At 30.7% G+C, this 12,361-nt stretch overlaps 1 protein-coding gene across 1 annotated transcript; it reads left to right on the top strand.

Annotated features, from left to right (window-relative positions):
* The first annotated feature begins 247 nt into the window (after positions 1-247).
* LOC126734592 (uncharacterized) lies at positions 248-829 on the top strand. Its single transcript, XM_050438285.1, has 2 exons — positions 248-365; positions 450-829. Exons 1-2 carry the CDS (start codon positions 303-305, stop codon positions 759-761), a joined length of 375 nt encoding a protein of 124 aa, XP_050294242.1. The 5' UTR covers positions 248-302; the 3' UTR covers positions 762-829.
* The last annotated feature ends 11,532 nt before the right edge of the window (positions 830-12,361 follow it).

Genomic DNA, 12,361 nt, shown 5'->3' with positions numbered 1-12,361 from the left:
TTGTACCTTCACTTTGAATTTACTTGCACTCAACGCTTTTTTATAAGCAGTGGCTCGTTTGGGTGTATAAGTGTTTTCTTTCAGCACGAGAAAAGCATCACGTTTCTCTTCATTAGCTAGAAAAAAAAGCAACAAAACGGTTAATAATTGGGTTTAAAAACCTATGTATCTACCATTCACTTACAGCAAATATGTGTTATTAAATCAAGTATTCTGCGATATTGACAAATATGTCAAAAACTAAGTTAGTTGTCATATACCCGTGATTATAAATATTTCAATCCGAAAATATAATTTTGAAAATGGCTGCAAATGATAATAGCCGATATGTTATATCTGAAAGGAGCAGCACCGAACAGCACATGGTGAATATATTTGATAGGCATTTAAGACCCGTTTTGAGAGAAATAAGTCGCGATACTTTAATTGCATTTATTTACGGAATGCAGGATCAGGAGCTGCCAATGCTAGAGTGGGACCAAAGTAGGTTGCAGCAGGAAATTTTAAGTGTCCTACAAAGAAAAACCTGGTCTGCATATATTGGGTTACCGAACAACACCCAAGAGCAGATGATGATAACATTTGACAGGCATTTCAGACCCGCTTTGAGGAAAATGAGTGGCGATTCATTAATAACGTTTAATTACGGCATGCAGGATCAGGAGGTGCCAATGCCAGAGGTGGACCGAAGCAGGTTGCGGCAGGAGATTTTAAGTTTCCTTCAAAGAATAACTAGGTCTGCAGACGATGCGCTAAATTAAACTTTTATAAATTAAGAATAGGAACCTAATTCCTTTTTTATTTTAATAATATAAAATTATAATAAATAGATATGTGTGTATTTTTTTTAAATCTGAACGGTACTTTCTTTAAGTTGGTTATTATTATGATTTTTATATTTTTTAGATGATAAATTTGATTAGCAAAAAAAACATTAAATGATAAATTTGCTGCCATTTCCGGCCTTTAGCAATAAATCGTCTAAAAGTAATTTATTTTGTTTACTCACTTACCTAATTTTACTTGAGTTGCAAAAGTAAGTTCTTCCAGGTCATTGTCTCTTCTCAAAGTTTCCGTTTTTCTTCTCTTGGTTCTTTCACTCGAATCATAGAATTTTGTTTTTGGACGCCCAACTCTTTGAGAAGACGAGCTCAGAGGTTTAGGAAGTGAAATGATTCCATTCAGCCATTCTTTGTTATTCTTTTCGAATTTATCCCATAAAGCATGTGACTTTTTCAATTTTGATACAATTTCAGACTTCAACCGACGAATTTCTCGTTTTACTTTTATTTCATCCTCATCAGAAAATGGTCCAAAATTAAGGATGTATCCTTCCAGATTTTTGCATTTTTCTGTTATATTAACACCTTCTGACTCCCTGACAAATGTAAATAGCATCCTACGTGTCATATTTCGAAAGCCAGATGCAGCTAAAACATGAAAAAATCACGAAATGTCACATTTCAAATTTTCGATATTTTGAGATGTCCTCCTCCCTCCTTTAAGGCGTTAGTTCAAAAAATTGAAAAAGGTGGACATATTTTTTTTTGTACCATAGAAGACAAATATGTAAGTTATTCAAAAATATTAATATCAATGCCCGGCAAATCCCAGCACTTTGACTTAATCATTTTTGATATATATTTTTTTTAAATGTTTATTACTAAAAGGTTATCATCTTAAAAATGAAATACCAAAGAAAGTATACAATAAATGTAAAAAAATAAAAATGCAGTTTGTAGGTACTTACCTGTTGTATTAAACTCCATAACTTTTCTTTTCTTAAAATAATCAAGGTACGACACAATTCAAATTAAAAATTATTAAATTTATTTCATTCTAAACAGTTTGATATAGACCTCACAAACTATTAACCTTAAAGTGACAATTAAGAGCGTTGATAAGGCATAAACAATAAATAACAGTTGGGTTTGATGCACTATAGTCTTGGATACCTAAAAACATGTATCAAATCTTTTCTGGCACGATTTCGGAAAACGGACTTTTGGCCGCCCAGATTGATGAAATACTCCTATGTGCGGCGTTGCGTTGTTGTTGCATTTTTCTCTAATATACGTTAGCAACATTTATTTGTATCTTTGTCTCCTATCATGTTTTATGAAAAAAATGTGTCATATTTTATTGAAGAGCAATAATATTATTTTGCGTCATAATAAGTGACAAATTTTTATGATAATATAAAGTGTGTTTTTTAAAGCATTTGGCATTATTGCATCAAAAATATTGCAAGCAAACAAGCTGCCCATAGTTCCACGACAATGTTAATCCTAGCCTTTCAATGTTCTAAGATACACCTACATATTATAACTGAAAAACTAACAACAGTAAATCTTACTACAATTAGACGTTATTTATATTTTGATAAATTAAGTAGAGAAAAGTAAAATTATTACACATAAGAATAATGATTAAAAAATAAAAATGTTAAAGAATGATTTGTAGCAAAATTGGCTGCATCTATAAGGTAGACCGATTTTCAGCTCCTTAGAAATTTTAATATTACATCAAAAAATCTAATTCCTATAATTAAATGTCATACTATACATATATTTCTCTCAAGTATAGTAGAATTATTATACCTATACTTATGTGGTAAATGCAGATCATATGCACCATATCTAAATGAAATCTAGTATAAATAGTTAAGTAGTTTCTTAAAAATTACTTTACGAAATAAAATCGGACTGTGGAAAGATTTCCTTTTCTCCATAATGAACTACTCAATTTCCTGAAGCTTTCCACTGGCCTTCTGTTACACTACCTGATTCGACTTATCAATCGCACTGAGCAATTTGAAATGATGGCTGTATTTATCCCTCTTTACCAAGAAGAGACCAAATACAACTTTTCAAAAGGTAACCTGCGTTAGTGCTAAACTATCACAAATAGTTGTTTTGCTTTGATTTGCTATTGTATTGCAGCATTTGAATATGTTTTTACCAATGAGTCTTGCGTATAAGTCTCGATAACGACTTTCGGAATAAGTACCAGGCTTTTAAAAGTTCGTTCATTAGTGAAATATTTTTACACATTTTATCTACCAAAATAATTTGTAGATCTGGCTTTTATTATGCTCCCTTACTTACTGTTTCGTAAAAGTATCTCTAAGATGTTTCTAGCTCTTTTGTTAATATTAAAAATAAATACTATAAAGAAATACGTTACACCACTGTATACGTTAACGCAAAATAAACATTTTTATTTTCGCTGCATCCACACGAATAAATATTGGCATTTCTTTAAATCTAAATAAAGACTTCGATGTTCCGAATTCGCATCTGACGAATAATACTGAAAAATACTTTTCTTTGAGGAAGTTATAAGAAATTTGCCGGATCTAACTTTTAAAACTTTAGTTTTTGTATTGCCTACAAGAAAAACTATTTGCTGGGAAACATAAATAATGGACATAGACAAAGAGGCCGGCTGAACTTTTATTTTGTGAACAAACAACTTTAATAGAATAAAGAGCAGGGGGGTGTTTATTCAAATAAAAGGCGAGCTTTTAATATTTGAATTGGTGTGTTGTGCGTCAATATAAAATAAAGGAATGACAATAGTTAATATTCTTTTAACTACCCTTTTTTGAGTAAAAACATTGATATTTATATAACCCCATTATTATTATTAATATTAATATTATTATTATTATTGTTCATGGGAATTTAATATTTCTTACATTATAACAAAAGAAGCAAAAATTAATTATTTATATTCAAGATGCCACAAATAAAATAAGGTAGAAGGTACAAACATAATAAAGTAGAGCAATAACAAAATAGATAAGTTACAAGACTTAATTTTTTTTGGATGATAATTACGTTACTAGGATAGTTACATTTTTTATTTATAATTTATTGCTAAATCTGTCAAGTTACTATGTTTTTCTTTTTAAAGGAAAAATGACATATCATACTTAAATAGAACATTAGTAGTTAGCTATGACAAATTTAGCTTCAATTACATGGACCATTGTAATTCAACTTCTAATTTCAATATCTGAAATAGTGCTAAAACATGACAAATAAACCTTAATTATATCGAAGAAATAGTCTCTTTTTTCAGAACAGTAATAGAACGAGGTAAATGAAATACATATACCCTAATTAAAAAAGAAATTAGATTGTAGAGCAGAATGTATGGATCATGATGTATTACAGTAAATTTACAATTACTGAAAACTAAGTAATTCTTGACAGAATTCAAGACTGTGGACGTGGGTGCTCAAACAGGAGCTTAATTGATTGACCTGGATGAGTTTCGTTGTTTGAACCATTTCTTCTCTACTACGTTACTTCCTTTTAGAACACGAAGGATAAATATATTTCTGTTTAAAACTTGTAGGGCATAACAACGCATATATTATTAAATCTATTAGTGAAAGTAGATTTTGATGAAGATTGGGTGTCAAATCCTATCAAATTTAATAAATCTAACGAAACCAGGAAGCTTCCTTATGAGGAAGAATCCTACGGTCTATACTACTAGATAACAGCTTATTTACCATACATACATCTCCATCAATACAGGGTGCAGCAGAGAAATAGGATGTTTTTAAAATAATCATAAAATCATTAGTTTTTGCTTTAGGGAAAATTAATTGGCAACATACATAAAGACATAGCATTTGATAATACCCGGATGGATTTTCAGTTGTGGAAAAGAATATCAGGCATATGGTGACCGTTTCCATCGATGCATTTGCAACAAATCTCTATTGATTTTACTAATTTCCTGGCAGATTGCATCTTTCCATTCATCTAATGTACGAGGATTTTTCATAGACGTGGAACTTGAGGTACCCTCATAAAAAGAAATCACACATGGACATGTCCGGGGACCGAGGAGGCCATAAAATGTCAAAACGTCACCGAATCTTAAAATTTAATGGTTGGCAAACAAAGGACAAGGAACAGCCATGGATGCCCTGGCGGTGTGTGCTGTGGCTCCATCTTGCTAAAACCACAAACGGTCACGGTCAATACGTCTTCTTTCTAACTCGGGGATAAAGAAGTTGTTTACCATATTAACGTAACGTTCAGACGTTACTGAAACGGTAACCCCATTTTCTTCAAAAAAAGCCAAATCTGAATTGAATTGAAATGCTTTGAGTCAAGGCACCAAACGTAATCTGACGCACACCCCTCCCTTCTATAATGACCAATTGCTACTTGTCCTAAAAATATTCGCTCTTTGTGCCGCACCCTGTATAATAGGCAGGAAAGGTCTTGTTTAAACCGATATTTTTGGGTGATAACCCATGATTTTGAGAAAAAAGCTAAAAAGAAATTCAATTAACTTTGGGAGCTCTAGGTACGAGCCCATTACAGTTGTAAGTTGGATAAAATATAAAGTTGAATTGGTAAACCGCTGCATGGGTACATCAACGAGATTTGGCAAGACTACCTTAATACCACAGCATGGAACCACAGCATGGAAGGATATTTAGTGGCTAAACAAAATAGCTTCTTTCCAACAAGAACCAGAGTGTGTTAGAAGCAGATACGGATGTAAAATATTGGAGTTTTTACGGCTTATTACAGGAAGTTGTGGTGAAAGCTAGCAGAAAAACAGAATATTTTGCTAAAGCATCAAGTACCAGACAAGATACGTAATTTAAATATACGTAAACATGATAAGTACAAATTGTAGTGGGCCAGATGTACTTACAGATCAGCGAGTAAATAATAATAGACCTAACCCAATTCTAATAAATAAAGTTTTCAGTGAGCAATAACTTAAGAGTAAACTACAATGAGAAGGTGAATTTCGAGAAATCTGCATATACATAAAAATATCTAGACATTAAAAATTATTATTGCAATCTACATCACGCACCGTCCAAAAGTTTATTAAAAACTCTCATATATTCTAGTCTTAAACTAATTCTAACATTTACCAAAAATACAACATAAACTAATTACAACTCCAAAGGTGGGCTGCGTAATTTCGTGTTTATTTCTTAATTATATGTAACTGTGGTATCAATAAATATTTTTATATAAAAACTATATAAAAATACTAGTAATATTCAAATTGATAACAATAATAATAATATTAATAATAATAATAATAATAATAATAATAATAATAATAGTCAGAAGAAAGGATCTGAAAAACTAGTAGACTTTGTTTGAGTTTAAATTGTTCAGAGATCTAAATTTTAATAAAAATTAATTTGTTTTTAAATGTTTCATTTACTTTCCATTCTTTTTTCTTATTATTGGTACTAACATTTTTGGAAGAAATGTTCTTAATTTAGTATTTTCAACTAAAAGTGCTTATGAAAAAAAAAAACAAATAACCATGATATATTTTATCAACAAGCTTTATATCATGTAAACAAATCCTATAAAATCTCGCTGCAGGGATTCCGTACTATTGCTCGGTCACACTCTCTCACTCTCTCTAACTCGATCTTTATGTTATTAAAGAAGTGCTTTCTCTTTTAATGTGATGCTATAAACTGAACACTGAACGTTTTAAACCAATGTAATACATATCCGATAGTTAAATTTGTATTATTTAACATTTCGTTCACAATTCATTACCATGTTTTATTCAATACATGGAAATGAGACACAAAAAAAAAACCAATACATTTTTGATCCCGTACATCGCAATTCGAAATAGCATCGACATATCCATCCCTATTTACCTCATTTTTATAAATGTTTGTGTTGTGTGAATAAAGTGTTTTTTTAACTTTTTCAAAAGTTTTCTTTAGTTTAATTTTGAATAATTAAATATGCCCGATACTGAGAAGTTTTTGAGTGAAATATCAAAGATTTATTAAAGGCGGTTTGGTTCATCATAAATAAAAACAAGTTAATAAATAGTATAAGTACCTAACCTCATTTTTTAAAGCATTTTTTTGTTTATAAAAATGAAAATAATTTTATCTTGAAAATACAAAACATGTCAAGATTAAATATTCTGATTAAAATTTGATACCCTATTACATAATGATGGATTTTTTCTATATAATGATTGCATTTTAATAATTACCTTAGGGATAATAATTATAAAAATGTATTAGGGTGGTTTTTAGTCAAAGTCAAAAGTCAGAAGATGCTAATGAATTTGTAAAGGATTTTAAAAGAAAAATCCAAAGTATTAGTCTTAAACAAATATATGTAATAAAAATACATATATTTTGCACCTGCCAGACTATAAGCCTGACGTCTTAGACCTTGTACATAGTTCAAATATCTTTAAGCAAATCCTCAATTTAAGGTGGGCACTGAAAATCAGTTAAAGATGTGGTTGCCATTTATTTAGCTGAAACATCAAAACTCTTTTACAGAAAAACGTAAGTACCAAAAATTGGTAACTCTAATCTATCTTCATTACGACATGACACTATGATTTACTTACTATTCAAGGATTTATTTAATTCCCTGCTTTTACTATTTATTCATAAACTGCATATTCTGATTTAATAAATTACCAATATTAATATTTTTTTCTTTTTTAGAAATATGGAGCTATTCTTGAAAGCCAGCTGTAAGAAAAATAAAACATGTAAATAATAAAATTACAATCCTTATTTTTAGTTTTTTGACATCTAAATAGTTATTGCTTTTAGCATCTACCGGTATAATGTAAAACTGATTAAGCGACAAATCAATATTTTAAATAGCTAAAAAATATTTATCTTAATAATTTATAAATTTATTACATTATGATTTTATACTTCTTAAAGATTTTTGTTTTGTTCCTGGGTGTAAATTTATATAGTTTTTTATAGATTTTCCAGACCAAAGCTTATTTAAAACTTATAATTAAAGTGCTTTTTTGGTATTGTTTTCAATCTTAAAATACTTTAAAACCTTTAAGAAATAAATAATAAATTATAGTATTTATTACGCAGTAGTTTGTTTCTCAATCCCTTTAAATGTTTTCAATTTAAATTAAGTAAACTAAATTTTTTTTTAAATATTCACATTAATAATTTTTAACGTGACACCCTCTATTAATAATTAAGTATGTCTAGTAGGGTTAGTTGTTTTTATACTTTTTCTTTAATTTTGACAGACCTGTGCTTTAAAAACTTGCTATTGGGTAAAATAATCTCGTGCAAATTTAAAAAAGAAATCATCAGCGTTTGCACCCCCCGCTACCCTCCCAAAAATACAAAAAAATATATAAAAAGAAAATAATTTGCCTGTGCTATAAAATAATGTGATATAGTCCTCTAATTACGCAAAAAAAATTATTAAATTGTAGACATATTTAGGCCCCTTACCAGCTCTTAAACCTAAAAAAATCAAGCATTTTTCAACTTTTCCGCTTACGAGCAGCTCTTTACCTATTTTGTATATAAACAGATACAAAATAACCCAGAACTCACCACGGGGAGGTGGCTCCCATCGAGTTCCATCCCTGCCCACCCATCCACCCAACCATATGAGCCGACGATGCCTCTGTCACTAATTTGACACATCTTTCAACAGCTTGCGTATGGCAGGGCAACTTCCATAAATCTTCCTCTGGATAGCTGCTAGTTTTAATAAATTCTTCAATTTCTTCATCAGACAGATGCTTCGTCATTGGTGGCTCTGTTACTTTGCACTCTTGCCAATTTATTAAATCAATATATGATTCCGCTTTAAAATTGAACTTGGGAATTTCAAATTTTCTTATCGTGCTATTCAAATTTACAGGAATTTTTTTCTCATTCGACCTGCAACTTAATATTTTTCTGTACCCTAATTCTCCTATATGACGACGAGAGTCAAAGATCATCATTAGTATAATATTTTCAGCATGGCCATAAAAGCCATTTCGTTGAATTACAGGATCAACCACAGCTTTAAGTTCTTTACTTAAATATCTTGAATATTGAATTAGCTGCCAAAGGTGAAGAGCTCCAAATGTGCACAATGGTACAGTTTTTACTCTAAACCAAATCTTCACATATACTCGCATGTATTATTTCTGATAAATATATTCTGTCAACACTTTTAATTTAGGCGGAGGATTTCTTACCGCAATGTAAGCCCGCAAGATACGATTTGCTGTTGTTAGCCATCTTGCGTGAGATAACTTGCCAGGAGATTTATTCGCTAAATTAGACGGACAGTTTCCAGTAGATATGGCAGTGCAAATCTCGTATAAATATTTTTGATCGCTACTTAATTCTTTTAAATTTACCTCAGGCAAATTAACTTTGATTGTTTCGTAGCACACGACAGGTAATCGCTAACATGTTTCAATAAGTTTACCGATAGAACCCGAGAATGATAATGGTCCTGTGGTATTTCCGTCCAGATGTCGAACAAATGTCAAAATGGCAACTCGTTTGCATGTAGTTGATATATTAGCCATTGCAAAGGTCGTTTAAGATGTAATTTCAACAAATGTATTAAACCACCGTGAGGCCCGGTGTTAATGACAGTACCATCGCAGCCAACCGCAACTAACTCGCTAACTTATACTTAATTTTCGGTTAAATATTTTAGAATCGTTGAAGCTACGGTCTTTGCAGTACCGTTTTCAGGTGTTACGTGTCCTATATAATCGCTACCTGGTTTCTTTAATAACACTATATGTTCTTCGACAATGATTTTCCTAGATGACGATTCACCCTGTTTTTTAATGTGAAGAGTTCTATCTTTGCGTCCATCAAAATAGAGAGCTTGAAGACTAGTACCATCTTTTATTATATTTTTTTGTAAATCAAGTCGTTGCCTTTTTCTTTCTCGATCTAATTTGGATTTGTCTATTACATAAGATTGATCAGTTTTGGATATCAATCCAACATCTTCCAGAACTGCACTGGCGATCATTGCTCCTTTTCTACTTGATAATCCAGCTCGGTCTATTGCTTTTGCTAATGCAGGAAAGTCGAGGGTTATGCCCGTAGAATTTGACGGCTCTGGTTCGAAGTCTGGATCACAGTCTGGTTCGTTAGATTTTCTGGGCAAATGCATGCAATATGTTTGTGCTGTCTGGGACATTATTATTATTGTAAATTTCCAAGTTTCCTCTAAATTTTCAATTCAAAATATAGGATCTTATTTAAAATTGCAATAATATTTCCTTATATATCTTTCTAAGATACTTAAGGATTATTATTTAACAAAAAACTACAACCGTAAATTTTAAACTTTTTTAAGTGAGGTGTCGCCTCATTAAAAATTACGTAGTCAGTAGTAGAGTTAAATAAAAATATAATAAGCAATAAAAATTAATAAAATATTATTTTTGCATAACTTCAACACTTTTACCGAAAAATAGTTAAGCTGCTTCCGCTGACCATACTTAAAATTCTGATACTATTTCAAAAAATACACCCTTGTCAAGACAAACAACAAAAAAACAGAATCAACAAAAATAAATTGGTATAATTACCTCTCAATCACTTAACGAGAAGAATTCATTCATTGTTGAAAGAAACACCCTCTTTTACCCGTCATGAAAAGAGCAAAAAGATACCGCTGAGCTTTGTTAAAAGTGACGCGTGCCTAACCTTCCCCTATGTTCTAATCTCGTTAAATATTTCCAGATGTGCATTTAGTTACTTCCTTCCAGCTGGTTTATAATAACGAGCGTTTGCGTTTTTACATTTATTTTAAACCATGTTTATTTCTTCAATGTGAATATTTGTTATGATTTTTGTTATAAAATTATTTATAAATTTATCTTGACAAATGCTCTTTTAAAGTACATATTTTATTTTTACTTCTGATGTTTCTTTACATTTAAGCTATTTTCTTAAGTTCAATAATATCTAAACGAAATTTTAGGTAAAATATTTATGAAAAAGAAGTTAAATTATGCATTTTGAAAGGAACTGCTCCTGGCTTCTCTCTTAAATACTGGAGATCGGAGGATGGAGATAAAATTGTTTAGTAGTGCTGACAAACAGTTCTAGTGTACTGTATTGAGTCACTTTTTTTTTCTTAATATGTAACTTTAGTTACTTCTTAAACCTAATAACAACGGTACCTATATTCAAACCATAATTAGTTAAGTACTTTAATCTATTGCCTTACCTTACCACTACCGAGCTCAAAACTATGCATGTGTGGACGTTCACTACAAGGGTCCAACTATAATCGAGTTGCATCTATAATAGTAGAATACCAACTATAATAGTAGATATATACAGTGTGACCCATTTGTTTTCGGGTCACCCTGTTAAAAAGTTTATTTTTGGTGCGATTTTGCTCGAATTTTTTTAAATGTTAGGTCCAAAAAAACTGCATCATTATAACAAAAAAAAACTCTGCCATGCAAATTCCAAGGCCTACTAATGTCAGTTTTTAAGGGGCAAATTTTAAGAAACCATGCTAGGCATTTTTCCAGCAAAAAATTGTGGACACCACTGGATTCGGCATCCCCCAAAATGGCCTTATACCAAATTTCACCAAAAAATATTAAGTAATAACAATTTTATAACAAAAAATAAAAAGGGAAATTATGCATTTATTTACATTTAAAAATGTGTAGATAGCCATGAAAAAAAAAATAGAGCAAAGATAATATAAGCAAATAACAATTCCAAACTAAATACAAATAAAATAAAAATAACAAACAAAAAAATTAAAAATTAACCGCTACTAAATTTTTGAAATATATGCTAATCCACCATTGCTTTCTATGCATTTTACATTCCTTTTGCCTACATTTAAAATAATTTTACGGACTTGCTTTGAAGTAATTTCTAAACAAACCTGGATTATTCTGACTTGTAGATCTTCTAAATTTTGAGGTCTTGATTTGTACACTTTTTCTTTAAGTAAGCCATAGAGAAAAAAATCGAGTGGCGTTAAGTCAGGGGTTCTCGGTGGTGACTCAACGAAAGGACTGTTTCGTCCTATCCAACAGTTTTTAAAATGTTGATTTAACCAGTCTCTTACTAAACGAGCATTATGGACAGGCTACCCATCTAATTGAAACTTCAAAATAAGGTGATATCTTAAGGGTAAATCTTCTAATGCGTTCGAAAATTCATTCTCAAGAAAATTCAAAAATTTGTATTCAATTACCATTAAAGACCAATTGTATTCAAATTACCATTAAAAAAGAAAGGGCCAATAATTTTGTCGCTTAGTATTCCACACCAAACGTTAATTTTTTGCGAATACTATCTCCTTGCATTTATTATAAATTGTTCCATATCCGTTGTTTATTTACATTACACCGCATAGCTGTATTATTATTTGTTACCTTTTTTTTGCCGGCTCGAAACCGACGGCATTTATTGTATCTCCCGGGCAGTCGAAAATATACTCTCATAAATTAAGGTTGTGTATTATTTCAAATTAAATACATACACATCATTGGCGCAGTCGATCTTACGGACCTAAATTGTTAAAAGTAGTCGGTGAAA

This window comes from Anthonomus grandis, chromosome 3 (assembly GCF_022605725.1).
Source record: "Anthonomus grandis grandis chromosome 3, icAntGran1.3, whole genome shotgun sequence".
NCBI classification, from domain to species: domain Eukaryota; kingdom Metazoa; phylum Arthropoda; class Insecta; order Coleoptera; family Curculionidae; genus Anthonomus; species Anthonomus grandis.
The sequence above is the reverse complement of the archived record's forward strand: the minus strand, read 5'-3'. Positions and strand labels throughout refer to the sequence as shown.

Excerpts from the sequence above, each read along its gene's own strand:
- LOC126734592 (XM_050438285.1), top strand. The coding sequence starts at position 303 with ATGGCTGCAAATGATAATAGCCGATATGTTATATCTGAAAGGAGCAGC. Across the intron at positions 366-449 it reads GCAGCACCGAACAGCACATG|GATCAGGAGCTGCCAATGCT; the intron begins GTGAATATATTT and ends TACGGAATGCAG.